The 27,694-nt window shown below is 44.5% G+C and overlaps 6 protein-coding genes across 6 annotated transcripts; 4 read left to right on the top strand and 2 right to left on the bottom strand.

Annotated features, from left to right (window-relative positions):
- Positions 1-759: 759 nt before the first annotated feature.
- On the top strand, positions 760-13,099 carry LOC126567373 (uncharacterized). Its single transcript, XM_050223598.1, is given in 13 exon segments — positions 760-834; positions 910-1,201; positions 1,433-1,440; positions 1,443-1,673; positions 1,741-2,290; positions 6,557-6,648; positions 6,774-7,337; positions 7,516-8,019; positions 8,103-8,199; positions 8,296-8,630; positions 8,701-9,143; positions 11,711-11,804; positions 11,883-13,099. Coding segments are annotated over 13 exon segments (4,473 nt in total). The 3' UTR covers positions 13,071-13,099.
- Positions 6,565-9,258, top strand: LOC126568837 (uncharacterized PE-PGRS family protein PE_PGRS54-like). Its single transcript, XM_050225491.1, has 4 exons — positions 6,565-6,648; positions 6,774-8,199; positions 8,296-8,630; positions 8,701-9,258. Exons 1-4 carry the CDS (start codon positions 6,577-6,579, stop codon positions 9,256-9,258), a joined length of 2,391 nt encoding a protein of 796 aa, XP_050081448.1. The 5' UTR covers positions 6,565-6,576.
- LOC126556147 (phenoloxidase-activating factor 2-like) lies at positions 9,728-11,060 on the bottom strand. The gene is made up of 2 exons (XM_050211368.1): positions 10,371-11,060; positions 9,728-10,297 (listed from the first exon to the last, which is right to left on the bottom strand). Exons 1-2 carry the CDS (start codon positions 10,995-10,997, stop codon positions 9,728-9,730), a joined length of 1,197 nt encoding a protein of 398 aa, XP_050067325.1. The 5' UTR covers positions 10,998-11,060.
- Positions 13,100-13,220: 121 nt separating the features above from the next.
- LOC126567372 (serine proteinase stubble-like) lies at positions 13,221-14,985 on the bottom strand. Its single transcript, XM_050223597.1, has 2 exons — positions 14,863-14,985; positions 13,221-14,777 (listed from the first exon to the last, which is right to left on the bottom strand). The coding sequence occupies exons 1-2, from the start codon at positions 14,980-14,982 to the stop codon at positions 13,221-13,223; spliced, it is 1,677 nt and encodes a 558-aa protein (XP_050079554.1). The 5' UTR covers positions 14,983-14,985.
- A 2,997-nt stretch (positions 14,986-17,982) lies between these two features.
- LOC126556125 (phenoloxidase-activating factor 2-like) lies at positions 17,983-19,538 on the top strand. The gene is made up of 3 exons (XM_050211344.1): positions 17,983-18,256; positions 18,337-18,486; positions 18,565-19,538. The coding sequence occupies exons 1-3, from the start codon at positions 18,068-18,070 to the stop codon at positions 19,504-19,506; spliced, it is 1,281 nt and encodes a 426-aa protein (XP_050067301.1). The 5' UTR covers positions 17,983-18,067; the 3' UTR covers positions 19,507-19,538.
- A 2,376-nt stretch (positions 19,539-21,914) lies between these two features.
- On the top strand, positions 21,915-23,308 carry LOC126556127 (phenoloxidase-activating factor 2-like). The gene is made up of 2 exons (XM_050211346.1): positions 21,915-22,136; positions 22,213-23,308. The coding sequence occupies exons 1-2, from the start codon at positions 21,936-21,938 to the stop codon at positions 23,281-23,283; spliced, it is 1,272 nt and encodes a 423-aa protein (XP_050067303.1). The 5' UTR covers positions 21,915-21,935; the 3' UTR covers positions 23,284-23,308.
- The last annotated feature ends 4,386 nt before the right edge of the window (positions 23,309-27,694 follow it).

Genomic DNA, 27,694 nt, shown 5'->3' with positions numbered 1-27,694 from the left:
TTTTTTACGGAAAAATGGTGGGTGGCTCTATTGCCCCAACTTCCGCTTATGGTTTTCATATCGATCGACATACACCTCCCTTGCGAATTCAACTGATAAAGATAAGTTGGAGAGTGACAGTAGCAACATACGGCTTGGTTTTATAAAAAAAAGTTAGTAATCGCTGCATGCAAATCACTATTTCAGGTTTTCTTGTAAAGCAAACGTAACATTTTAAGCTTCACCGAAACACGTTTGTGCGGTTCATCTTCATCATGAGATGATAAACGTTTCTAAAATGTTCATTAAATATGCGGAATCTTAAACGGTATGTGAATTTTCGAGACTCTAGATAACATTTTTACGAATTTCTGACCTTTGCGTATTTGATTCTCCGATTGGTTCAGTCAGTTCTATTCGAACCGCTCGAAGAAGCGGTTGTAAAAGTGTATCCTCTTGCAGCCAAATCGATTTAGTATTCGTTTGTAACTGATAGATTTGAAGATTCCAAACGGATTCCAAACGGAAGTCAAAATTTTATCAAATCATCTTTACGTCAGGTATGCAGATTTTAGCCATATCTTGAAGTAAGTGCTACGCTAATTTCAAAGCCGGTTTTACGGTATAGCAGGGATGTCTAAAAACGTAAAACCGGATAAACCGGAGCATTGTGACTGATGTCGTACGTTGTCTAATTCTGTGTGATCGTTTGATTGTTTCATTTTTTCATCCTTTTTGTGTGATCCCTGTATTGGTTAGCAGGAAATTATCTCTCTGATAATGGTACTGAGGTGTGTCGGAGTGTTTCTAGTGCTGTGTGTGGTACTGGCACGATGTGAGGATGATGAAATTAGGGTAAGCAATAGCTAAATTTTCGATCTTTATCTTTTTGATGGTAATGAAGCTTAAATTTGATTTACACCGTCACAGACATGTACCGATGGAGAGTGCGTGAAACCGCATGAATGTGTGACCGGCGAGCTAGAAGACGATGGTGCGGAAGTGATTGATATTCGTTTCAATCCAGAAAATGAGTGCGTCGACTATTTGTTGAAGTGCTGTCCTTATCCGAAAGATGAGGATGACTACGAGCTCGAGATACCTCCACCTGTGCAAGCAGTTAATACGTTTGGAAGATCGTCTACAACGGCACGTGCACCTTTTGCTAATGGAGATCCTTCCAAATTCGAAGATGGCGAACTTGAGATACCTCCAGCAAGTGGTAAAGTGTAGCAGCTTTTTCAATAATCCAGCTAGGAGTCGGTGTTGATAAAGATAAAAATAGTGTGCAGAGGTAGCAAACCTTCAAAATTAAATAACCAATTTTTTGTTTCATTCGTATCATATTTCCAGGAATAGTTAGAAAAAGACCTGAACCACTAAAACCAACGGATATAAGGACCAGCGTACCAAGAGAATGTGGTGTGCGCAATGTGAACGGTGTCGGATTCCGCATTGCCGGCGACAAGGATAGCGAGTCACAGTACGGAGAGTTCCCGTGGATGGTAGCGATTTACAAGGAAGAAAAGGCATTGGATCTGGTAATCGTTTTATACCAGTGCGGTGGATCCCTCATTCACCCAGCCGTCGTCCTGACGACGGCCCACTGTGTCCAGAATACGATGCCCTGGGAGGTGAAAGTGCGTCTCGGTGAATGGGATACACAGACGACCAATGAAGTTTATCCATCGCAGGTATGTATTTGAAACAGACTATTATGCTATGCCGACATTGACGATCGATTGTTTGTTTTGATCGTAGAATCGTGAGGTCGTAGAAATTGTTTCCCACCCCGAGTTTAACAAAGGAGCTCTGTTCAATAATGTGGCGCTACTGTACCTGGATAAACCGGTCGAAATAACGGAAGTAGTCTACACGATCTGCCTTCCACCAGTAAGCTACAATTTTGATAAAGCCAATTGCTTTGCTTCCGGTTGGGGAAAGGATGTGTTTGGCAAAGCGGGCACTTATCAGGTGATTCTCAAGAAAACTGCACTATCGGTCGTGCCTCGTGGACAGTGCCAGAGAGCGCTGCGTTCGACGCGACTTGGGAGAAGGTTTAAGCTCCACACAAGCTTCATCTGTGCCGGAGGTGAGAAAGGTCGCGATACGTGTAAGGGTGATGGGGGCTCACCTTTAGTTTGTCCAATTCCTGGCACGACAAACCGTTACTATCAGGCCGGTATGGTTGCGTGGGGTATTGGGTGTGGTACCGACGGTGTTCCAGGTGTATACGTGAATGTGCCCATGTTCCGTGAGTGGATCGATGAGCAGCTTCGGCAGAAAAATATTTCTTCTAGCTACTATCAATACTACTGAAGATAAGTCTGGCATGTGGTGGCAGTGGTGAAGAAATTGACAGGTTAGCTATTTGCAAAACTGTTTTGTATGGCATTTCTTTTTTCTATGTGACACTGATGAGAAAATGTCTTTGAAGCAAATAAATCAAACAAAATATTACAAAGTCTTAGAATGTGTTGCCTCTTAGCTAACTAACGATGTTTTCACTAATGAAAAATGATGGACTATCAGAAGTTTAACACATTTTGGCAGAGTTACGACGTCTAGGGATAATGGCAATAGCATATCAAATCAGAGAAGGAGCATCTAGACAATCAAGCAAAATTGAAGCGACAAATTGATGGTTTAGGAGAGTGATCTACAGCCTTCGAGAGAGTCAAGATCCAGCAACTGACACACCGACTCGTAACCGGGCAGGGTGGAGGCGAATCGTCCAAGGAATTTGTGAACAGCAAACCTGGTAAAGGATCTCTGAACCCGCTCGATTCGGTCCATATGGAGCCATTAGTGACCATATTACTGAGCAATACTGCAAGAATGACCTGACCAGTGAGCAGTACAGCGGTTTTAAACACTTTATCAAAGAAGTCTCGAGCAATACGCTTTAGAATATCCAGTGTTTTACAGGCTGTAGAAACAATAGAGTAGAGTCAATGTGGAACGTTAAGGTAAGGCCTTTATCGAGCCAAACGCCTAAGTCCTTGACGACCAAAATACAGTTGACCAGAACCTGCTTGAGCAAGGAGTGCGGGGTCGGGTAAACGAAATTACTTGACACTTTAAAGCCGCGAACAACGAGAGATTTCATAATCAAAATTTCAGATTCTCATTTATAAAATTTTCTCGCTTTGCAATTGCTTTTGGAGAACCTGGCTTTGCATCGATTGCAATAGTTTGAAATTTCCCATGGCCCGGGGGCCTTCACAGGACAAAGAGCGAGAAAGTTACCCACACACCAAGTGGAAAAACGGTCAAGAACATTTTGAAGGTAAATACATTTCCCCCCCGATGAAAGTATGTAAAGCTCGATGTATTCAGTACTATCTTTGGCAGCTTGTGCGTGCAGGGCCTGTGGAGAAGGAGAATTAACCATATGAGCCACCTGAGCTGATTATTGGCTGTGCAGATACTGTGAGAGATGCCGGACTCATGCCCCTCCAGAAATGTGCTCGTCAGCGGACCCGTTTGGTACGAGACGTTGAAGAACACAGCTAGCTTGTTAGCTGGATCAAGAGAAGTTGAACTTGTCTGACATCGGATGCTGGATGGAAGAATCCAGCCCTACAGTTTCCAGGTAGATTAGTATTTACATAATCTTCATTCATACAAGTTATTTAAAAGTTAAATAATATTAATAAGGAATAATTGTCTAACGTTGTTGTGTCCATTCTCAACTGAATGCTGTCTACTACCCGATTACACAACACTCAACGATTTTACTTTTAAAACTTATCTTTATTCCTTAAAACCCGGACATAGGACGGAGACCCGCTCGAAGTCCAATGGTCACAGGTTGTAGGAAAGTATCCGTATTCGTACTTCCATCGACAGCTGACTTTCCCGTCAGCTGCGATTAGCTACCTGCGTTTAGACGTCACTTCCCCACAATTTTATACACGTAAATTATATTACTAATTTTCTGTTTATATTTATAATGGATCCTGCTAGATTCTCATGTTCTCTATTCTATTTGCTATTGCTGTTTAATGGCATCCTTCTTGATGTGTCTTCTTCGCTGAGCAGACAATCAAAATCTTGAGCAGCCGCACTCGATTATACTCGATGTCGGTTATACTCCAAAAAGTGTGGATTGAAACTTTCATTAGCTACTATATCCGGCAAACGGGGTAAGTATAATTTCAATGAACTATTCCAGTTTATAATAATTTATTCACACATTTTTCAGATTTTTTTAGTGCTGAAAATTAAATGTAGAATGAACCGCTTCCTCGTGCGGTTCGGTTCGAACTGATTCTACCGAACGCTTGGCCACTTCCTCGAAACCGACGAATCAACCATTTGGAATGATTAAATGGCAGGAGCGCGGGAATTGTATTCCGTCCGCGACACCTTCCCGTACGCAGGCCAGTCTATCAACTTAAAAAACGGGATAAAATAAAGCCGAGGAAAGCCAGGAGTGACAAGCCAAGACCTCTCGAGGGTATAGTCCAGATCAAGAGCAAAAACAAAACACGTAAAGTGTGAATTACAACCTTGCGCTCTGCCCTCTGAAGCATTATTATCAGGAAAAAATCGAGTGTGATTGCCTCTTAGATGGCAAAGTCATTCAAAGTAATCTATTTATATCGATCCTTATGTAACGTTCTCAGGCATATACATAAAGCATGTGCTGATGTATAAACCTAAAGAACTAAATGGAAGAATGTGACACAAGACTGTTAAGGAAAGATAAAAGGGCAATCAAAAGGATGCATTAACAATCAATATCTAGCCTATAAAAACTAATGCATGAACGTGCATCATTTAAGTAACTTAAACAGCTCTTCTCAAAAGACTGATAGCATCGCGGAATCAGTTAAATCGTCCTAGAATTCTATAACGGATCGCATTACATTGTAATAATTTATTTTGGTTGACCAAATAAGTCTTTTTACCTGTCATATGTTCCATTTATTGATGTAAATAAAGCATTGCAGTATAAAACATTGAAATGACGTTGCTCTATTTTGGTTTTTTCTTGTTTCATAACCTGTTTCTATTTTAGGGAAAATCCCGGCAATGTAACGAATCTCAAGCATACGTTGGTTAAACCCAAATCATATAAACTTATTGATGGGAAATTACAAGCCATTATCGATAAGTTTAAACATAATCTGCTCGGCTGCGTTGATGAGGATTTTCCAATCGGTTTCCCGCTGAAAGATACTCATAAGAATTGGGACCAGTTAGCTGTTATCAACTGTGCTATCTCCTTCTTGAAACGATCATAGCCAAGTAGGTTTTTATTTACCGAAGCATATTCTTCACTGGAGGCAGAGGAAACTGTCCAGCGAGGTTCAATTGTGTTTGTGGTATTATCAACTGTTAAATAATACATCTCTGCCACGGGATCATCGGCGAAGGTCAGTGTTATAAAAACAAACCTACAAATCGTATGGAGAACCCCACAAATCTACAGATTACTGCCCAGTTTACTCGATTACCGTTCCAACAGCATCCCAATTCTCTCCGGGCACCAATTGGTAGAAAGAGTATTGGAAACACTACGATAAACTGAGCATAAAATATGTACTTTTGCATTTATTATAATAGAATGAGAAGTAAATATCATTAAATAAATTATAATTATTGAATATCACTTTGAAATAAAAATTAAAAAAAGCAAACGAGAGCAACCGAACGCGGAATTATTTTTCAAGCCACTCAAACAGACCAAACAAAACATTGAGAAAGTAAAAATATTTTTCAGCACAAATGAATGGAAAACACCAACACTGTTCTGATGTACAATCTACCTGCTAAATGGTTGTTCTCTTTTCCTTCTCTGTATTGTATCGCAATTTGAGTTGTTACTTGTTCATTGAATTCCTTTTGTTGTTTACCTCGTAAGACGTTTGTTCAACACCTTCGCTTCGTTTGTGTATAGAAAAGATATACATCTCCAGCTGGCCAGTTTTATGTTTGTTTTTGGCTACGTGCTACATACGAAATCTCAGCGAAACCCATCCAAACGATGCATTTGACCGGTACACAGTATAAACGCTCAACCGCCTCTCTGGTCTGTGCATGTATAGGAGGCTAATTACCCACTCGGGTCCGATGCGAACAGGTCTCGCCGCGAATTGGGTGGGGAGAACCGCGATTGACTATGCTTCGTATGTTGGATTTTCATTCGCATCCACACCCGGATTGCGTCGGTTTCGAGGAAGTGGCCAAGCGTTCGGTAGAATCAGTTCGAACCGAACCGCACGAGGAAGCGGTTTGGGCAGTAAATTCAACACCTTTCAGTCCGCTTAAGAGTGGGCAAGATTTTGTGTGCGCGTGTGCGTATTGCGACGTTCGCTCCGAATATTCAGAATCTTAAGGCATTATTTTTTGTAAGGTAAGCACAATTAAAATTACCATCGTTTTTTTTATTATCCGTGTAGAGCGAGGAAATAAAATTCAAGTTGGTTTTGTGATTTCTCATATCTTATTAACACACTCCACCGATGAACGAAAGTAGTGATCGTTTCTAATCCACGCATTTGGCAAACTTGTGTCTAATTGGTGTTATCTTCAATCTTCTCTGTTTCCTTTTTTTCCTGCGCATCAGCTGACCTGTTGTTCGGTAAGATGCTGTGGCGACTTGGACTGCTGTTAGGCCTGTGCCTAGTCCTGGCGCGAGGCGAAGAAGATGAGGTTATCGTAAGTAGCACAGCTTTCGCTCGTCACATCGAACCTAAAACCTATATTCCAAATGTTTTTGCACACCCTTATCAGCCTTCGTTTGTGACCGGGCTAATGTTTTCACGTTTGCTTCGCTTTCTCAGAAATGTACCGGTGGTGAATGCGTGAAGCTTCACCTTTGTCCCAATGGTGAGCTTAACACAGATGGTGCAAATATCATTGACATTCGCTTCAACCCGGACAACGAGTGTGAGGATTATCTGCTCAAGTGTTGCCCTTACCCCGAAGATGACGAGGATATCGTTCCTCCGCCGCCATCCCATCCGGGAACTGATACGGGTGCAACTGGGCCAGGAACGAATGTGGGCCCCGGGACGGAGACAGGACCAGCTCCGACGACGGTACCTGGTACGGGTACCGGATCCAGTACCATTCCACCAAATCAAGGAACTGGCCCTGTACAGCCTATCCCTGGTGGTGCAGGACAGCTAGGAACTGGTAATAAACCAACGGGTACTGGTGCTGGTATTGGTGGTGGTGGTGGTGGTGCTAAACCTCATGGGCATGGTCAGGGGCAAGGATATGGAGGCTGTCGGGGTGACAGCTCATGCTCGAAACCAAGCTCATCGTCCGAAGGCGACGAGCAAGCGGTGTTAGTCGGTAAGGATCAAATTCCTAGCGGTGGGACAGCGACTTCTGCCAACCAGGTAAAGGAACCGGGACAGGTACCACAGGTTCATGGTGGTGGACCACCTGTTGGAGGCAGTGGAGCACCTGGATCAGGGTCTTCTGGAACTAATCAAGCGACTGGAGGAACAGGAAAACCGAGTACAGGTGGAACGGCTAAGCCGCCTGTAGGCACCAGCACATCTTCTAATGAATCAGGAGTTGGTCAGCAGACAGGTGGTTCAGGAGGATCAGGCGGAAGTACTTCTGCTGAAAAACCTGGCCAGCAAGGAGGACCAGCTGGCTCTGGTGCAGCTCAAGGAAGTCCGATCCAAAAGCCTGGCCAACAAGGTACTAGTGGAACTGGAGGTGCTGCAACTCAAAAACCCGGTCAGCCTGTTCAACCAGGTGCTGGTGGAGCTGGGGCAGCTGGAGGTGTTCCTACTCAAAAACCCAGTCAACAAGGTGTTGGTGGAACTGGTGGCCCTGCAACAGGTGGTCAACAGCCTGTTCAACCAGGTGCTGGTGGAGCTGGAGCAGCTGGAGGTTTGCCAACTCAAAAACCTGGACAACCTGGTGCTAGTGGAACTGGAGGTCCTGGAGGAGTTGTATCTCAAAACCCCGGACAACCAGGTGCAGGAGGTTCCAGTGGCACATCGGGAGGCGGTCATTCCGGCGTTCCAACTCAAAAACCTGGTCAACAAGGTGTTGGTGGACCGGGTGGTAATACATCGCCTGGCCAGTCTGGTGTGACCGGACTCAATGTTCTCCCGGGATCGGGCAAAGATTCTACACCGGGAAAACAGCCAGGCGGAGCTGGACAAAAACATCCGGGCATGGGTGGTGCTCAGCATCCTAATGTTGGTGGTGGTTATAATAGTGGTGTGAAGGGCACTCAACCAGGTAGCTTTGTATACTAACTGTGACTAACAGCTAACGTCGTAGTTAAGCGTGCACTCTTACTAAAATCGTAACTTTTAATTATCCTAATCCGCACAGATAAAATTGGCTCTGCCACGCAGAATCCTTTAGACAAAACAGTTGAAGTTCCGCATAAGTGTGGTCTGCGCAATGTGGACGGTGTCGGATTCCGCATCACCGGTGACAACGATGGCGAATCGGAGTACGGAGAGTTCCCATGGATGGTCGCAATCCTTAAGGAGGAAAAGGCACTTGACCAAGTCATCAATTTGTATCAGTGCGGTGGATCGCTTATTCACCCATCGGTCGTACTGACAGCGGCCCACTGCGTCCAGAACAGAAAACCAGAGGAGGTGAAGGTGCGTCTAGGCGAGTGGGATACGCAAACCAAGAACGAGATGTTTGACTATCAGGTGCGTGCGTAAAAACCTTAATAGGACGATCTAGCGGATCTTAAAACTGATTTTCGCTCCTCATTTTTAGGACCGCAACGTCGTGGAGATCGTCAGTCACGCCGAATTCTACAAGGGAGGTCTGTTCAATGATGTAGCACTGTTGTTCCTGGACAAACCGGCCGAGCTGATGGAGACAGTGAACACGATTTGTCTTCCACCAGCAAATCACAACTTTGATCTGTCTCGCTGTTTTGCATCCGGCTGGGGCAAGGATGTGTTCGGCAAGCAGGGCACGTATCAGGTGATTCTCAAAAAGATCGAGCTACCGATCATGCCAAATGAAGAGTGTCAAAAGGCATTGCGTACAACACGTCTCGGACGACGGTTTAAACTACACTCGAGCTTCATCTGTGCCGGAGGCGAGAAAGGCCGCGATACGTGCAAGGGTGACGGAGGATCACCATTAGTCTGCCCAATCCCTGGCACGATCAACCACTACTACCAGGCCGGTATGGTAGCGTGGGGTATTGGGTGTGGTGAGGATGGAATCCCCGGTGTTTACGTGAATGTGCCATTGTTCCGCGGATGGATCGACGATCATTTACGACAGAGAAATATTACTGACAGCTTCTACCTCTACTCGTGAACGGACGCAAAGCCTTCGAGGATGGTGCAAGATGTTCCTAGCTGTCCTGCGTGCTAGGGTATCGTGATTTGTATGCCTCGATCGTGATACGAAACGTTTTGGATCGATAAAAGATGAGACAATAAATTAAATAGAATAATAGTCCTTCTGTAGAGTAGTGATGGTTCTTCTGTGGTATGTACTGTTGAAATTAAACAAACACCAAATAAATTTGGGTGGTGTTTGCGACAGCGGCGCTGTGTTTTCAAACGGCAGGACCGGGGTTCAAATCACATCCGCACCGTCCCTCCGTAGTGAGGTCGGACTATCTATCGGCATATCCAGCATGCCATTCGATTGCCGGCGTGACCTTAGAGCTCGTTATTCCAAGAAGAAAAGAAAATAAGTTTTAATTGATTTACAAACATTACAATTACTTCCTTGACTTTTATTACATCCTTCAGTACGTCTTCACCCGATCTAATACACGTTATTCGAAGCTGGTTGGATCGGGTCGATAGAAACTTATGTCCCGACTTTGATTCTTCGCATGATCATCGATCCATGTAATGTAGTCAGCAACTTTCAGAAAAACATCGTGCGCCCGGAATTGGAAACAATTTCGCACCGCGTAGGATGCTATGCCTACCAAAAAGTATTGCCCCTCGATATTATCCAATTCGCAGACTAGCCCTGACCCAGGCGCTCGCTCACAGGGTACAGTGCTATCCAAATACATTGGGCAGATGTTTTTCGTTGGCAGGCGGAACTCCCAGGTGTTGGTCGCACGTCGAATAGAATCGGTACATTCCTGCGCATTTGCGAAGGCCGAGCGTAGTTTCAGCTGTCGATTTGGAGTATTGGGTGAAGGGAAATTACTCCAGCCTACCACATAGCATAGCGAGTCAGAATCAAAGTTTAGGTTATGATCTGGAAGACACACACGATTTGCCGCTCGCCCTAGGTGTACTCCGTTTGCTAGTATCAGCAGAGCTATATTGTTGACTTGACTGGATGAAACGTATTCACGGTGGATGATTAGTTGCTCTACGGCTACTTCCTAAACAGATGAGAAAAGAAACCATTAAGTGATGAGTGTACCGTTGTTTACTCTGACAAATGTTTTCAGCTACCTGAGTACGAGGCTCTGGACTAGCATCCAAGTCCCATCTGCCTAGCTCTACCATAAGGGTGGCTCGATTCTTTTGATGAACGCATCGCGCTGCCGTTATAACCATATCATCGTGTATTAAAGTGCCACCGCAAAGGAACTCCTTGCGTCGTTTGCCCAGAATCTTGGTAACACTGAACAGGGCCACATTCCACGGAAACTCAAAGCGATTAGTTTCGGTTTCCTGGTCGATACGTTCCGATACATCCGTTCGTTGACCACACTGACGGCTCCAGTCCGGATCTTCCGGTTCTTCGGTGGTAGTGGTATCGGTCGAAGTGGTAGCCAACGACTCGCCACTGTCAGGCTCAAGTGAGGATGGTAAACCACAGCACCTCACACCGTACCCGTTGCACTCGTCGAAATCATCCGAAGAAAGCATCCTCGGTTCGAACACACCATGACCGACGGTATTAATCTGTCCGTTAAGGCACTGTTCGCGCTTCACGCAAATGCCATTACCGTTGTTGCAGCGTTTGTAGTTGGCGAAGATATTTCCCGCTGTTTGTGAGATGGCAAGGATCGTCAGGATTCCCACAAACCACAGACATCGCCCGGTAGCGTGTGTATTTCCTCGGGAAAAATCCATCAAAAAGTGAACCTAACCGATACGGAGTGAAGCACAGTACACGAATAAAATTAATTCACCACCATTTCGTCTGCTGTGCACTAACTCACTCACACAGAAGTATTCTTCAGAGGGGTGACTTGTTGCAGGCTGGCTCGGTCGGCATTCGCCACTAGCGAAACTAGACGCTCTTTAGCAAGCGATAGAGCGTTTCCAGGTTAACAAATACAGACATCGTAATATTTCTTGAAAATTAACGACCGTACATGGACAGAACCCTGTATGCTTGCAATATTAACAACACGGGGATTTCCCATCCTAGCATAGGTCAATACTTATCAATAAACCTCACCATTAGCGATTACACCGTGTTCAGTGAGAAGAGCTGCAGCGATTCAGTGCTTAGTGTTCTAAAAGCTATACTTAAATATAGTAAACGAACGAAAATAGTAAATTTTAGATAACTGTATGCATCAGATGCGTTGCAATCAATAAATACACATTGAAAAGTTGCGCACTGCTGAATTCCGCGTTTAAAGGGATTACGCTTGTGCCGGGAATCCCCGAATGTATTGCGCCGATCTGGGTTCGGAAGGTCACCAAACAGCTCACTGTGTCTGATAGTGAAAATTGTGCACTGTAAGTTGTGTTCTAGCATCGCTGCAGCTAGCCAATCATCATTCGTGACATTTGTGCCTTACGGAAAGGAAGCTGCAACTTTGAAACCTCAACAGTATGGCGTCCTTAAAGTGGTGGATAATTTCTTTTGGGATGTTGTGCTCTGGAATTGTAGGAGAACTCATCGTTATAAGCACGGACAATAATGAGGTAGGATAGATCACCAGAGCATTTCTGCTTCAGACAATCTTCAGTTAGTTTTAAGCCGGTCTTTACCTCTTATTGTAGGTTTGTACAACGCGTTCCGGTGAGCCAGGCATCTGTGTGTATCAGTACCAGTGCATGGAAGGAGTGATCAGCAATTCTGGAGAAATGATTATCGACATCAGACAGAATCTGGATGACTGTAATGACCATTTGATGGAGTGTTGTGCGGAACCAAGCAAGCCAACAACACCGACCAGCTCAGATGGGGATGAGAACGATACTTCCTCTACGACAATCGCTTCCACATTGGGCCCAGCTGATGAAGATGTAAACGAGACTACCCCTCGAAATCCTGAAGAACCTAAACGGCCAACGGTAAACATACCACCGTACGAGGTCGAAGGCTGTGGTCATCGTAATCCAAATGGTGTGATCTTTTCGATCGAAAACAACCAGTTCAGTGAGTCCGAGTATGGAGAGTATCCCTGGACAGTGGCAATTTTCGCCCGCACGAAGAACAACTCGCTACAGTATCTGTGCGGAGGTGCACTAATCGATCGGGCAGCAATGCTCACTACGGCCACCTGTGTGCATGCGTACCGGTTTGACATAACACGGCTGGTAGTGAGATTGGGCGAATGGGACATGAGTACTGTTCGCGAGCCCATACCACACATTGACAGTGAGGTGGAGAAACTTTACATCCATCCCCAGTACGGTATGACAAGCAAGATAAATGATATAGCGATCATCGTATTGCGCGACACAATCGAGCTAAACCATACTATTGGAGTAGTATGTCTGCCACCGGCCAGTAGTGATCCTCACGGCGCGGAAGTGGTAGGGGTCGGGTGGGGTGATGTACCGAACTTCATTGAACCCAGAAAGCTTCCGCAGACAATACTGAAGAAGGCGCACCTGCGGCATCTTCCGCACGATCTGTGCCAACAGACGTTGCGCAAGTTGATGAGCCGTAAATACCATCTGCATCACAGCTTTCTCTGTGCTGAAGCGCAAACCACGGAGATGTTGCCGTGCCGAGGAGACACAGGCTCACCATATATCATGGAAACGTCACACGGCAGCGAACGGTACTATTTGGTGGGTCTCAGCTCGTGGGGCTATGACTGCAACAAGCAAAGCGCTCCAACGGTCCTGACCAATGTGGCCTATCATCGCGAGTGGATTGATAAGGTGATAAAGGAGGAAGATCTCAACGTATGGAGTTACACGTACGAACAACCCACGAACAATGATGAAGAAGAATAAATGTTCCCGAGTCTTAGTATTTTATTGTATTACCCATAAAGCGTGCGTAATGACATTTCGTAGAAACGAATTCAAACAATGTTGCTACCGTGGAGTACACTTTTAGTCTAGTTATCTAAGCACTCTGAGTTCATTGCGGGTTTTGGTATCTCACTTTGTCCTTAGAACGATATCATCTATCCAATTTCGGAAATGGGCCACGTGAGTTAGTACCGTGTGCTTAACCCGTTTCTGATTACAATTGTAACCCCAAGACACCAAACCGTGCAGGTAGTAGCGATCCACCGTGTTGGGAATTTCGACAACAACCGGCGATCCTGCGTCCCCATCACACGGTCTTTCCTGATCAGGATGATTCGCGCCGACACACACGAAACTTCGATGAAGTTCGAACCTGTACGGACTTTGTACCGTTTTCAGTTCCTTCTGACAGATAGTCGTTTCCACGCGCTGTAAATCGAGCCGTTTCAATATTTGACTAAACGAAGCATTCGCTCCTACCATGGCACCCCATCCGGTAGCGATCATGTTTTCACTGCCTCTCAGCTGTTGTTCTATGGATGGTAAACATACGGGCTGTACCGTGGGCTGGTAGTGTATCGAGTCTTTCAGTACCAGCACGGCTATATTGTTGATCAGTGAGGATGGGAAGTATGAAGGATGGATGTGCACGCTTTTTACACCGAACTCTTCCCGAGGAATAGCCATTTCCTCGGTAGAACTCATATTCCATTCACCAACCCGTACCACCATCTGTGCCACTTTGCCTCCACAACGGGTTACGCAGTGTGCGGTAGTTAAGATGACCTTCCGGTCGATCAGAGCTCCATTGCAGCAATAGCGTTTCTCGGGTAGCTCTAATAAAGCGACCATCCAGGGAAACTCTCCATATTCTGCACGGAATTCTTCGTTGATAATGTGCTCAACAACACCGGACGGATTCCGTTGGCCGCAAGCGTGGTAGGAAAAGTTTTCTGAGGTGAATTCTGGCAATAAGGACGATAGGGTGTTGGTCGTGTTGCTAGAAAGAGGCGTATTAGGACTAGTATTACTAAAGTGAGCTTCTTGGAAGGTATTTTCACCCAAATTCGTAACGAGGGGAGTTTCTGTGGGTTCAATCTCTTCGTTAGGATCGGTAGTTGAGATCGTTTCCGAACCGAGGGATTCGGTTGTCGTAGTCGTCTTGCTCAACTCATCGATTTTGCTTGCATTGGATGATGACAAGGTATCACAATCAGTACAATCCACATCCAGATGCTCAGGGAGCTGTGGCGTCGGTAGATAATTTGTCTCATTTGTGGCGATCGGTGAAGGAATGATAGCTTCTTGAACAGTGGCAGCGACAATACTTGTTGGCGAAGCAATTGTCGAAGTAGCGATTCTAGCTGGTGCTGTGCTCGTTATAGACTCTTCTGGAAATGTATTTTTGGGGCAGCACACTTCCTCAAACGAAGGACATCTGTTTGAGCGCAGACGAAAAGTACGGACACTGCACATGTCACTTTTTACGCAGTATCCTCGATTGCTGTCGCATTCGGTAAACTGCTTTCTTCTACTCCACGATGGTACGGTGTCTGCAACTACTGGACAACAGTACTGCGAGGTGTCGGAACAGCTATGAGAAGTTCGAAGATCTAGTATTTCCTGGTCATGACATTTCTCTTTCGGCATACAATAACCAGCCCTACTGTTGCTCGTGGTACATCGCTGTGGGGGAATGATTGTGGCGTTGTACAACACAAAAGGTAAACCGATTCTATTAAAATATTCATGCTATTGGGGAATTCCGTACCTCTTGTTGACCACCATCCACCGCGCTCTGAATCGTACCTGTTGGGAAATATCCAACGAGCAGTATAACCGCAACAGCCCGTCCAACAACTAAACGCCACCTTGCACTCATTATGCTCATCGAAACACTGAGACCACTGAGTTGAGGGTAGTTCCTTTCGTGTGCGGGGTTTTACCAGCACGTCATTGATAACAGAATCTACACATATTTCTAACATATACTACATATTTCTTTGCCGCAGCGGGGAACTTTTGTCTTGATATTGTTTGCTTTCCCATACCCGAACACTACGAATGAACGGTGTTGGGATTGGGAATATTTCAAAAAAATTGCATTCTCTTTTCTTGTGTATTTTTACTTAAGATCTACATACCTTGTTAAGGGCTTTTCCAAGGGTAAATGCTAAACGAAGCATAGATTGTAACATACGTTCAATAACAAAAATGTATTTGTGTAAAATGTGTATGTAATTTTCCATTTTCCCACCAACATAAAATTTTCAAAGACATAAATTTAGTTAATGTAAATAAGTTCTGATTAAACGAACATATGTGCTTATCCTCTGCTAACATGATTACCTTCACATATATTTGGCCATATAATTTAGATAATGTTAAGGTTCAGGTTGACTGTATTTGAAGGACAGCTCGATATTAAATCATCGCTACTGCTTCGATTAAATTACGCATTCTTAACATTCTGTAGTAAGTGTAGGGATGGACTGTAAAATAAGACCTCCTACAAATTTTAAGTGCCTGGAAGTGTCAACACACATGGACGCTTCTAGATCCGGTCTTCAACGTATCACCTGTAGTAAAAATAAGGCAGTAAAATGGTTTTATTACAACTCTTTTAATGACTTAGTTAAAGATCTTAGGAAAGCCAGATCTATCAGGAAATCGGCTTTCTCTTTCCGTTGGATTAAAGGTAAAATATTCAACCGAGCACCCCCGGGATATGGTGCCCTTTCACAGCTCGGAGAAGGAAATGTGTCCCAGCAAAGATGAAAGGAGTATACTAATTTTAAGTTTATTGTAAGCAATACGGCCTGGCCGTCCTTTATGAATAAAAAAAAGGTAAAATATTTTCTAAAATAGAACAAATTCAAGCAGCAAATGAAAACATTTTTTTTATTTTTGTTTTGGTCAAGTTCTCCATTCACATTTAAACTTTAATATTGGCTAGCTCCGTATTTGTAAACCTTGTTTAATACCATTTAATGTGTATGAGTTGATTTGTACAAGTGTTTTTTGATATGATTTGAAATATCTTTTTTTATTTCGAAAGAGACGGCCTGGCCGTATTAATGCTGCTAATTTTAAACATGGATATGAGGTCTTATTGTTTTGTCTATTTCCAAATAGTTGTTAGAGTATCCTATCTGAAAACATACTAAGAAAAATCTAATTACAATGTACGTGAATCTTACTTACATCTAATGAACTGAGCAGCAACTAATGAATTAGTTGCTCACTATAAACACATAAAAGTATCAAAATGATGGAAATTTGAATTGCAAAAAAACTGCTGCTTGGCCTTTGCAGAACGAAAAGTAAGATATGTTTGCAAATGATACTGCTATAATGATTGAAATGCATTAATTATTCCACGATTAATTGTGTGCAAGCTAATTTATGTAAGCTCATATCTCACTGAATAGCAATAAAAATGTAAAAAGATTTATTAAAACGAAATATTATGCCTTGTTGTCAAGTGAACAACTAAAGGTAAACATTCATATTTTTTTCACATATTTTTGAATGTTTCTAAACAGGTATTCTTTGGATTTCGTTAGGCAGTTTCCAATCCAAGATCAATGACCACATCAGTAGTGAAGCTACAAAACTGTTCAAACTCAATACCTTTCCTTGCACAGCAATAGGTTACCGGTTTGCTTCGAACGATCATATTTAATTCTGAATACCATTACTACTTGATGCCTTGCTGCCGTCGAATAAAGCTGCTCTGACACTCTTCTCTGCTCTCAGCCTTCCAGATACGATCACAATCCGAAGATTGCTCTCGCTCGCTTCCTATATGCTAATTCCTTCCATATGATTGCGTACAACATCGCTAGTGTGCGTGTCCGATCATGATCGGTGATGGCCACGCTGCTCCCCAACACCGGCACCGTGCTTCGTTACAGGGTGCCCGTGCGATGACAATTGATAGCATTAATCATTACACCCTTTGGCGGTGGAAGATAAGTACGAGCAACACCAAAGAACGCCTGCTACGGGTATGCGCATCGTAAAAGGATATAACTGGAAGAACAACAAAGGTTCCTCGGTTTCACAACTGCCGGTGATTCACGTCGTGAAGAAGCGGTAGTTGTTCGACCTGTTTGCCAGTCGAAACCGCTCCCGCTGATTGCAGTCGCAGTAAACGGTTGGGTTTTTTCATAATCCAAAACCGACTAAACCAGTTCCCCGGTTGCGCACCACTACCAAACCCATGCCTAAGTTGCCCGTGCCGTGCTTCGTTGCAGCTGTTGACATTGAACGTTTATTCGACTATGGGTCAGGCGACCAATAATGCGTACTCGATACGGTCGATATGCCGGACATGATCGTGCATATGCCATTGGGCCTAGTATCTCGTGGTGAAAGCCATCTTGCTTTGATAAATCTCCATCCCAGCTGCCTTTTTTTTTTGCATTCCGCTCACCTACACCGTGGATTCGTTTTGCTTTTCGTCATGCGCCAACATTCGAATATTTGGCAACAAACAATATCGTTGCTCATGTATGCGTGTATGCTGGTCGGCAGGTTTATGGCCGTGCCGGCGGACAGCGAATGCCCTTCCGCTTCGTTGCGTCTCAAACCGGTTTGAATTTGGGCATCGCAGAGCATCCCTCTCCGCCCCTTTACACACCCTCGCTTGAGCCATTTATTGGCAGGATGAGGTTGTGCATTACCCATCGCCCACTGGGGTATGTTTGTTTAACTTCGATGAGACGCTCTTTGCAGATCACCCGTCCAGCATTGTCGTTGCCGATCCGGTTCGTTAGGTGTGCGTGTCGTGGTTGTAAGCGCGCCCTGTCCGACACCAAGACTATCGCACGCGGTCACACAATCGTGTGGTCGCTGCTAGAGTCCGGCACCATTAAAACATACTAACGCAACAACGAACTACTTCATTCTCCTCAGAGCCTAGCGTTCGAGAGCACAACTACCCGGTAAAATCGAAATTCATAGTCGTCGCCATGCAGCGGTTCTGTGCGGCATTGGCGTTGCTGGCGCTAGTCGCCCTTTCCTTCCAGCCAACAGTTGCTGACGATCTCAGCCTGGACGATCTGATCAACTCGGTATTCACGACAGCCTCGCCGGGTAAGGATGTTCCACCACCAACGTCGGCACCACCACCACCACCGACGCCAGCGGTCGGCGTGAAGGTAAGTGAGCCTCAGCAGATCGAGCAGATCGATGACGTGAAAAGGTAGCTTCTAAAAAACGTCCTTCCACGACGTTTCAGGGAGGACCGTGTGGAAATGAAGCCGTATGCATCCAGAAGTACCTTTGCTCCAACAGCAGCACATCCGGCGAGGGACTGATCGATATTCGCTTCTCGGATGATAATCCATGCGTCGACTATCTGCTGCAGTGTTGCTACGACGAGGACATTGTAAGTACTTTAGGCGTGCTTTTCTCGGTGGTAAAGTGCAAGTTTTTGTGAATTTGTCTATTCTTTCTTCTCGTAAAGATACAACCTCCGCCGCCAGTACCACCAACCCCCAACCCAGTGCCAAATCCTAATCCGAACCCCGGTACAAACACTGGTATAAATCCTGGCGCAATGCACGATTCACGCTGCGGTCGGCGCAATGTAGATGGTATCGGATTCCGCATCACCGGCTCGAAGAACAGTGAAGCTGAGTATGGTGAGTTCCCGTGGATGGTGGCGATCCTGAAGACGGAGGAAGTGCTCGGACAGTTGCGTGAAAACGTGTATACGTGCGGTGGTTCGCTGATTCACAGACAGGTCGTGCTGACGGGTGCACACTGTGTCCAGAACAAGGCACCGTCCCAACTGAAGGTACGCGTTGGCGAGTGGGATACACAGACGAAGAACGAAATCTACCCGCACCAGGACCGGTCGGTGGTGGAAATTGTTGTCCATCCGGACTACTACAAGGGTGGACTGCATAACGATGTGGCACTCCTGTTCTTGGACTCTCCCGTTGAACCGAATGAGAGCATCCAGACGGTGTGTCTGCCGCCCCAGGATATGGTGTTCAACCACGAGACTTGCTTCGCCAGTGGATGGGGTAAGGACGTCTTTGGTAAGGCGGGCACCTACCAGGTAATCCTGAAGAAGATCGATCTGCCGGTCGTGCCGAACGATCAGTGTCAGACGGCACTCCGCACCACCAGACTCGGTGCCAAGTTTAATTTGCACAAGAGCTTCATCTGTGCCGGAGGTGTGCCCGGTAAGGATACGTGCAAGGGTGACGGTGGCTCTCCGCTCGTTTGCCCCATCCCCAACTCCCCGCACCATTACTATCAGACTGGGCTGGTCGCGTGGGGCATCGGTTGCGGTGAGAACGGCATCCCGGGCGTTTACGCCAACGTGGCCAAATTCCGTGGCTGGATCGATCAACACATGGTGCAGCGTAACTTCGGCACGGACAGCTACACGCCTTAGTGCTCGTCACAGCGAGAGACTTACTTTCCACCACCACAAACACACACACAGGGAGAGATAGGTGTGGATTTTAGTGAACTAAAACAAGACAAAAATAAATCCCTTCTGACTTGCTGCTGATGCGCTTATCAGCGTCAAACAAGTATCGACCGATGTGACCCATCGTCTTGCAGACCTCCGATGTTCCGAAATCCTCCTTACCCGAGCCCCCTTTTACGTGATTATGAATATTTTTAAACACTGTGTAAACAATAAAGCTTCTTTACAATAGAACTGAATCATCGATGCGTTTGTTCGAGTAAGAATTTAATATTTTTCCACCAGCTTGTTCAGCTTACTGTCCACACGCTCACCCTCTACCCAAAGCGAACCAATCGAAAAATAGAGAGGATCGAAACCCGCAGATAATTATGCATTTTTTCTTTTTTGTCTGGCTGGTTCGATCCACACTTTTCGATCCATGCGATCAAGGTGGTAAACAGTTCAAAATATATTTTTTTAAACGTGTTTTACTTCCCCTGACCACCGGTCAAGGTGAGTGGCTATTCAGGGCCAGTGTGTCTTCTTCCACCTTCGGTGCATCTTCCGCAAACGAACGCAAACGCACAGCAAGCACGCGGAAAGTCATCAGACATCGATCGGAGGTGCAACAATTCGTGGGGAGAAGATTTCCTTCAATTGCCACCGTCTTTTTCGTTCCGATATGAAGGTGTCAATGTCACCTGTTGATACCTTGCAAGAGTCACCATTTAGGGGATGGACATCGCTGCATAGCGTTGTAGCAATTATTATTCCGCAATATTGTCCATCCGTATGCTTGGTTTGGTGTTGATTGTTTGGTTAGTTCATCGTACACATATACACCCACGCAAAAAAACCTGCTTGTCGAGAATTGTGATCGCGATATTAAAACAACATCGTAAAACATAATGCGTATATCAGAGTGTTGTTTGCTTGTCAACTAGCGAGTCGCATTCAATGTCGATTCGGCCGTGTAAATTGCTCAATTGACGGTTTTTTTTCGTATATATTAAATAAACCTTTTTCCGCATTGATAAAGGATTTTCCAGGATTCCCGATGGACCTTCTAGCAAAACAACCTTCCCTCGGTCTCGAGACGTGTTGTTCCAAGCATAATGCGAGGGAATTCCAAAACCCCTAAGGTGTTTGCATCTTGCATCTTCACAAGCATTTTATGTTGCAAAATTGGGTTTCAATAAAACCCAATCAAACCGAATCACTTCATTCCGTTGTTGGTTGTGAAAGTTTTTGAGATTTTGAATCTGGGTCTTGAGCACTCGGGGTTATCGGAAGGGGACGGTTGTTGTTGTTTCTAACTCTTCAAATTCGTAAAACAAGATTAATTTGAAAAGAAGATTTTGTGCGTTGTGTGCGTTACTGCGCCTACCCAGGGAACCGGTCGCGCACCGCGCCACCGGAGTTGCACCGCAGGAAACAGCTCGAGCCACCGTCGAAGGCAACCGATCGCGTCTCTCCGTACATCGGTGAGGGAATCACCGCATTCAACGAGAACACCATCAATCTGGGAGGTGGCAGCAAGGGACGCGCATTAAAAGACGTGTTATCTCAATCCGGTTCTCAAAAGCCGGCGAGACGGCCCGCGTTTCCTTACAGCACCCCCTCCCAACTGCTCCATCTTCTAGACCCCCCATCGAACGGGCCCGCATACGCACACCACTGTGGACGATCGTCTGCTGTCGGTGCCTTAAATCCATACGATCGCGCGGCCGCGTAGCTCAATCTTCTCCTGACCGCGAACGGTGTCGCACGCGCACGGTGTCGGTTATTGTTTATTCGCAACTTTGCTACGGGATTCGGAAGTTGCCACCGGTTTCGGTGACCGGGTGCCATTGAACGTGTGCATTGTTTGTGCGTAGAGCAGTGTGTTTGTGTAGTAGTTTCTAGTTTGAGGTGAGTATTGGTGTTGGACGGAGACGGAAAAGAGAACTAGCCTAGGTTGCCTACTGTTCCGGGCTTCCTTCCCTGCTCGTGCACTATAATCTATGAATGCGTGCGCACCTCTGTGCACGTATGGGTAAAGGTTATCATACGATCACCTGCGGGGTTTTTTTGTTTCTTCTTTTTTCGGTATTTCCCCAACTGATTGGAGAAGAAATCAATACAAACAACATGGTTGGAATGTCCCCATCTAGCAAGTGTTAATAACATAAAACCACATCAGGTCGAGAGTTATACTTGCATGAAGGTTGGATTGTTTTACCATCTTGCTGCTTACTGAGAAACGTACGATGCGGTTGCAAGGAGTTGAAATTATATTATGAGTCTAATTAATATTCCATGTTCGTGTTAGCTATCACAAGCACTGCAGAAGAGATGGAGCTGAAAAAAAAAACTCCAAAGAAAGATTAAAATTCTGTTTTTCTTTATTCTTCTCCTTTCAGATCACCATGATGTCGCGAACCATCGCGTTACTGGCCACAGTAGCCCTTATGGCAGGCTTGGTAGCCTCCCAGGATACGCTGGATGACTTATATTTGTCGCTGTACAATTTGACTGAGAATAAAAATACCGTAACAGAACCAACTGCTGCCGTGGCACCAGCGCCGGTTGCCCCACCGGTACCCCCGGTACAGGCTGAACAACGCTACGTAAGTGATGAAGATACCTTCATCCTTTCATCCTTTCGATCGTCGAATTAATTTCCTTCGTCCCTTTACGTTTCAGACATGCACCGGCGAGTGTGTGCAGTATTACCTTTGCAGCGACAACAAGATCATTACGGACGGTGCCGGCATTATCGATATTCGTGTTGGTGAAGATGCTACGGAGGAGTACGAGTGTCCTCACTTCCTGAACACTTGTTGCGAGAAGGATGCGGTGCTGATTGAACCACCACCAACTGCAACCAAGGCACCACCAACGACGAACAATGGTGGACAGGAACCGCGCCGACCAACTTGCGGTTTCCGCAATGTCGATGGATTGGGTTTCCGCATTACCGGTAACAAGAACGGTGAATCAGAGTACGGCGAGTTCCCGTGGATGTTGGCTGTATTGCGCGAGGAACGCGTCGCTGACAACAATCTGAACGTGTACGAGTGTGGTGCTTCGCTGATCGCCCCGAACGTCGTACTGACGGCGGCTCACTGCGTGTTCAACAAGCAAAAGGAACAGCTGTTGATTCGTGCCGGCGAATGGGATACACAGACACGCGATGAACTGTACCAGCATCAGGACAGACGTGTGGCTGAAGTCATCACACACGAAGCGTTCAACAAAGGTTCGCTGGCGAACGACGTGGCCCTGCTCATCCTGAACGAACCCTTCCTGCCGGCGGAGAACGTACAGCCGATCTGTCTCCCACCGAAGGGTACTTCGTTCGATCGTAGCAAGTGTTTTGCATCCGGCTGGGGCAAGAACGTCTTCGGCAAGGAGGGCAAGTACCAGGTGATTCTGAAGAAGGTTGAGCTTCCGGTTGTGCCGCACGGCGATTGCCAACAGTCTCTGCGTACCACTCGACTTGGCAAGCGGTTCATACTTCATCAGAGTTTCCTGTGTGCTGGAGGTGTTGCCGGACAGGATACGTGCCGCGGTGACGGTGGTTCTCCGCTCGTCTGTCCAATTCCCGGCTCGTCGACGCACTACTACCAGGCCGGTATTGTTGCGTGGGGTATTGGATGTGGTGAAAATGGTATCCCCGGTGTGTACGGCAATGTGGCCTTCTTCCGCGACTGGATCGATCAGCAGTTGGTGCAGCGTAGTATTTTGGCTCGGGACTACGTCTACACACCGTAAGCGTACATAGCCGACTCTGAGAAAATAAGAGACAATCGTTTAATAATGTGCAGCAAATATTTGTATTAGGATTATAATAAAAAGTTGTAGTACATAAAACTGGTTGCATCCGCTTGATTTTATAGAGTAAGTTCAATATGAACATGTGATGTGAGGATAAGAGTTATTTATTAGTACCTTAAAGGAAACCAAAAGACACATCATCTGAAGCCCTGTTCCGAATCAAAGCCTTACACACCTTAAAGATGACGATTACAAGTCCCATCAACAAAAGAATTTTCGGAAATAACTACTTATTATGTCATGCTGGCCACATAGCAGTTTACGAACATTACCGACACCAGATAGTCGAATAACGAGTCCTTGCGTGTGAAATTCGACACCAACGCTTTTGTAGTAAAATTTGAATCAACTGACCGTCGCACTCAATCACTAAAAGTTTATTTTCTAATGTTGCATAAAATCGCTGTGCTCACATTCTGTGGTGATTGAATCGATGACAAATTTCTCCGGATGACCCATGCTACCGGTATCTTTATAACGTGACTTAACCATAATATCCCTGTGAACCCTCGCCCTCATGAGACCTACTTCGCCCTATAGTTTTCATTTTCATAAACAGTACAAACAATATTCTCTACCACTCAATGCTTGCTGCTGCTAAGCATTGCTTATGCCCTGCTCAACATGGATTCGTACCAAAACGTTCTACGTCCACGAATCTAGTCGAATTCGTCAGTTTCTGCAAGAGAAATCTAGACTCCGGGTACCAGGTTGATCCCATCTATACTGACCTGAAGGCGGCATTTGATTCGGTGTCTCAACCTATTCTTGCGGCAAAATTGCAGAAGCTAGTTTTTGACAATAGTATGATCAAATGGATCAAATCCTATCTATCTGATCGATCATACAGTATCAAGCTTGGGGATAGTGTGTCACGTGCCTTCACCAGCAACTCTAGCGTTCCTCAAGACAGCATCCTCGACCCGCTGTTGTTCCTACTCTACATCAACGATGCTGCAATACTACTCGCTGATTTTAACATACTGATGTACTATGTGGATGATGTCAAGCTGTTCACCGCGGTGAAAGATAGTGGTGACTGTGCTCGGTTACAACATGGGATGCAGCTCTATTATCCTATTTGATTACAACATTTACAATAGTTTACTTCAACGTCCTGAATGTGTTAGAGACTTAGGGATTCTTCTTGACATGCAACTTAGCTTTAGACCTCACATGACAAATCTAATTAACCGTGGTAACCAGATGCTAGGCATTGTATTTGGTATGACAAAGGAGTTTCACGACCCTAGTACTATTAAAACGCTCTTCTGTTCCCTATTCCGATCAGGCTTAGAGTACGGCTTAGCTACGCGATTTGCCATTAGACTCCTCCCATGGAGACCCTTCGATCGACGCTCAGGCTATCCCACTCGAAGTCTCCTCTTGGGACTCCAACCACTGGCAGTTCGTCGTTCTACAGCTCAGTGTATGTTTGTAGCCGGTTTGATCGGCAACGAAATAGATGCTCCAGCTCTCCTTAGCTCCGTTAACTTTTTTACGTCCTCTAGGAGTCTAGGGCAGCGAGACATAATCTGGGCTGCTCGCTTCAGGACTAGTTTTGGTCAATCGATCCCAGTGAACGCAATGTGTACCGTATTTAATGTAAACTTCAACATGTATGAATTTGATATGTCTACATCTGCGCTTCGTGCTCTGTTAGTTAATAAGACACTATTCATTAAGACACTTATTTGTCCGATGAAATAAATAAATAATAATAATAATAATACGCAACTACACCTTATCTAGCACCTCAATACTTACTTATCACGGAATTCAGCAACGGTGCTATCGAACAGTGTATTGTTTGTGATAGAAATAGAAGAGTGCCTCCCATGACTTCCAGCAAACTGTCTTCGAACTACGTCAGTCGCGGTGAAAAAATATGCTTCTCTATAGCATCCATACCAGATAAAAAATCTAAAAAAATTAAGTCTCTAGTATTCCGTAACTAAAATGGTGTTCTTTTTTTTATTAAAATAATTAGTTACTAAAGCTGTCATACTAAAATATAAAAAAAATTACTTACTTATCAGGCGCTATGGCCTTGGCCTGTTGTGAAAATTGTCTACCATCTTATTATCCTGCCTTTAATGGCCTGAACACTCCATCATAACAGGTTGGCTGATAAGTCCCCGGTCTGACACATAGACGGCGCCGCTAGTATTAAATGCATATTATTTTTATATAACACCAACCTTCAAATGATTAGCAATACGGCCAGGCCGTCCCTCATGAATAAAAAAAAAAAAAAAAAAAAAAAAAACCTTCAAATGATTCGTGTCAAAATTTGACGTCTGTATGTCAATTAGTTTGTGAGACAGAGCGTCTTTTGTCAAGCAACTTTTGGTTGCTTGACGAACGAAAAAAGAACGAAGAAGAAAAAAGTGTTGTTCCATCAAGACAACGCACCGTGCCACAAGTCATTGAGAACGATGGCAAAAATTCATGAATTGGGCTTCGAATTGCTTCCCCAACCACCGTATTCTCCAGATCTGGCCCCCAGCGACTTTTTCTTGTTCTCAGACCTCAAAAGGATGCTCGCAGGGAAAAAATTTGGCTGCAATGAAGAGGTGGTCGCCGAAACTGAGGCCTATTTTGAGGCAAAACCGAAGGAGTACTACCGAAATGGTATCAAAAAATTGGAAGGTCGTTATAATCGATGTATCGCTCTTGAAGGGAACTATGTTGAATAATAAAAACGACTTTTGACAAAAAAATGTGTTTTTCTTTGTTAGACCGGGGACTTATCAGCCAACCTGTTAGTTGCGCGCCTGAACTTAACGGTAGTTTCCTATCACCTTTCGTTAATCAAGCACTAATTCTTCCCCTTCTTTTTATCATCGATCTTCTAGATCATACCGACCAACGAATGGCTTACTAGACTTGTTTATACCACGTAGTTGAAATTGACTTATAACAAGATGTAGAAATTGCTAGAAATTAAGTAAGTTTTCAAACGCGTTAACATATACAAGGTATCCAAGAAATTTTTAACACTTTCCTATGGATTTTTGAAGCATTCCCATACATTTTTGTTCTTGTTCCGTAATTTTTGAACAAATCCCAATGTATATTTGGTTTCCACTACATTTTTGGTTTAGTTTTTTTATGCTGGAACTAAGAGTGGATTTCTCGTACAAAAGTTGATGAGTACTCTGAGGAACTCTATAAAGCTACAAATATACCTTATTTGAGTACACCTAACAAGTATTCACAATATTTTATTTTGCTCATTTACATCACTAGTTTTGATTTCCGAAAATAAGTCTATTTTGGTAAAAAACGATCAAACGAGCCTTTTTCAACGAGGAAAATGTATTCACTTGGTTTACTCACAGCATCGATAAAACAAAAGACAAACACCGTTATACGACTACACACGGCAATGTTAAAAATACCAATAAAGTCATCATCCAACAAAATAGTATCTAGCGCCAATGGTTCAGGTTAGCTCAAAAGAACCGGTTCCGAAGATTAAACCCCACCAAGCAGCCTTCGTATATTAAGGAAAAAGAGTGATGAGTTCCACTATAGTTTTTAGTTTTACGAAAACGTGTTAAAGAAGATAGCAAAAAATATCGCACACGACTGACACTAACCAGAAAGTTTAGATAACTAACTTGAACAAGTCTCACAGAGAGGTTTGTATAGCGAAATTTTATAATTTTATTAACGTGGTAAATCAAACTTCATCTGTATGATTTTAAGGAATGAGGAGGATGTAATCAAACGCGTGTAACATTTACATTACATTTTAATGGCATTTAGTGCAGAATCCCCAACGAAGCCTTCATCAACACATGATCAATATGTGCTAAATATTATTTCTTTTTAATAAAATAAGTTCTAATTTTAACAAATATATTACTCCTCATCTAATCTAATTAAAACAAATATATTACAAAAAGATTCAATGGACCTGCGGGCGGCCCGCTGGTGTAAAAGACGTCGGCGCCGGTCTTTTGCCGTTTGAACCGGGTTTCAAATCCCATCCGAACCGTTCCCCCGTAGTGAGGACTGACTAACCAACTACGTGGTATCGGCAAGTCTAGTAAGCCATTCGACGGCCGGCGTGGCCTTAGAGGTCGTTAAGTCAAGAAAAAGAAGATCATCGCCAACACGTACAGATCGAATTTTTCTTCATGCTACTTAGAACAGGTTAAAATGTTTTTATTCTGAAAGTTCACTAACTCACTTTTCAAATGTATTGTGGAACATGTCGTTATATGCATTTAATATTAGATTCAATGTTTGAAATGTAGCTTTACTCACTGTGTCCTTAGCGCAGCGCAGTGAGTGTCCCAGAATCAAAAGTATTGCATGATTTTTATTTTGCATGATG

This window comes from Anopheles maculipalpis, chromosome 2RL (genome assembly GCF_943734695.1).
Source record: "Anopheles maculipalpis chromosome 2RL, idAnoMacuDA_375_x, whole genome shotgun sequence".
Classification (NCBI taxonomy): domain Eukaryota; kingdom Metazoa; phylum Arthropoda; class Insecta; order Diptera; family Culicidae; genus Anopheles; species Anopheles maculipalpis.
Note: the sequence above shows the minus strand (reverse complement) of the source record. Positions and strands in the feature narration are given on the sequence as shown.

Excerpts from the sequence above, each read along its gene's own strand:
- LOC126568837 (XM_050225491.1), top strand. The coding sequence starts at position 6,577 with ATGCTGTGGCGACTTGGACTGCTGTTAGGCCTGTGCCTAGTCCTGGCG. Across the intron at positions 8,200-8,295 it reads TGTGAAGGGCACTCAACCAG|ATAAAATTGGCTCTGCCACG; the intron begins GTAGCTTTGTAT and ends TAATCCGCACAG. Across the intron at positions 8,631-8,700 it reads ACGAGATGTTTGACTATCAG|GACCGCAACGTCGTGGAGAT; the intron begins GTGCGTGCGTAA and ends CCTCATTTTTAG.
- LOC126556147 (XM_050211368.1), bottom strand. The coding sequence starts at position 10,997 with ATGGATTTTTCCCGAGGAAATACACACGCTACCGGGCGATGTCTGTGG. Across the intron at positions 10,298-10,370 it reads GTCCAGAGCCTCGTACTCAG|GAAGTAGCCGTAGAGCAACT; the intron begins GTAGCTGAAAAC and ends TCATCTGTTTAG.
- LOC126567372 (XM_050223597.1), bottom strand. The coding sequence starts at position 14,982 with ATGAGCATAATGAGTGCAAGGTGGCGTTTAGTTGTTGGACGGGCTGTT. Across the intron at positions 14,778-14,862 it reads TGGATGGTGGTCAACAAGAG|CGATGTACCACGAGCAACAG; the intron begins GTACGGAATTCC and ends ATTCCCCCACAG.
- LOC126556125 (XM_050211344.1), top strand. The coding sequence starts at position 18,068 with ATGCAGCGGTTCTGTGCGGCATTGGCGTTGCTGGCGCTAGTCGCCCTT. Across the intron at positions 18,257-18,336 it reads CGCCAGCGGTCGGCGTGAAG|GGAGGACCGTGTGGAAATGA; the intron begins GTAAGTGAGCCT and ends ACGACGTTTCAG. Across the intron at positions 18,487-18,564 it reads GTTGCTACGACGAGGACATT|ATACAACCTCCGCCGCCAGT; the intron begins GTAAGTACTTTA and ends CTTCTCGTAAAG.
- LOC126556127 (XM_050211346.1), top strand. The coding sequence starts at position 21,936 with ATGATGTCGCGAACCATCGCGTTACTGGCCACAGTAGCCCTTATGGCA. Across the intron at positions 22,137-22,212 it reads TACAGGCTGAACAACGCTAC|ACATGCACCGGCGAGTGTGT; the intron begins GTAAGTGATGAA and ends TTTACGTTTCAG.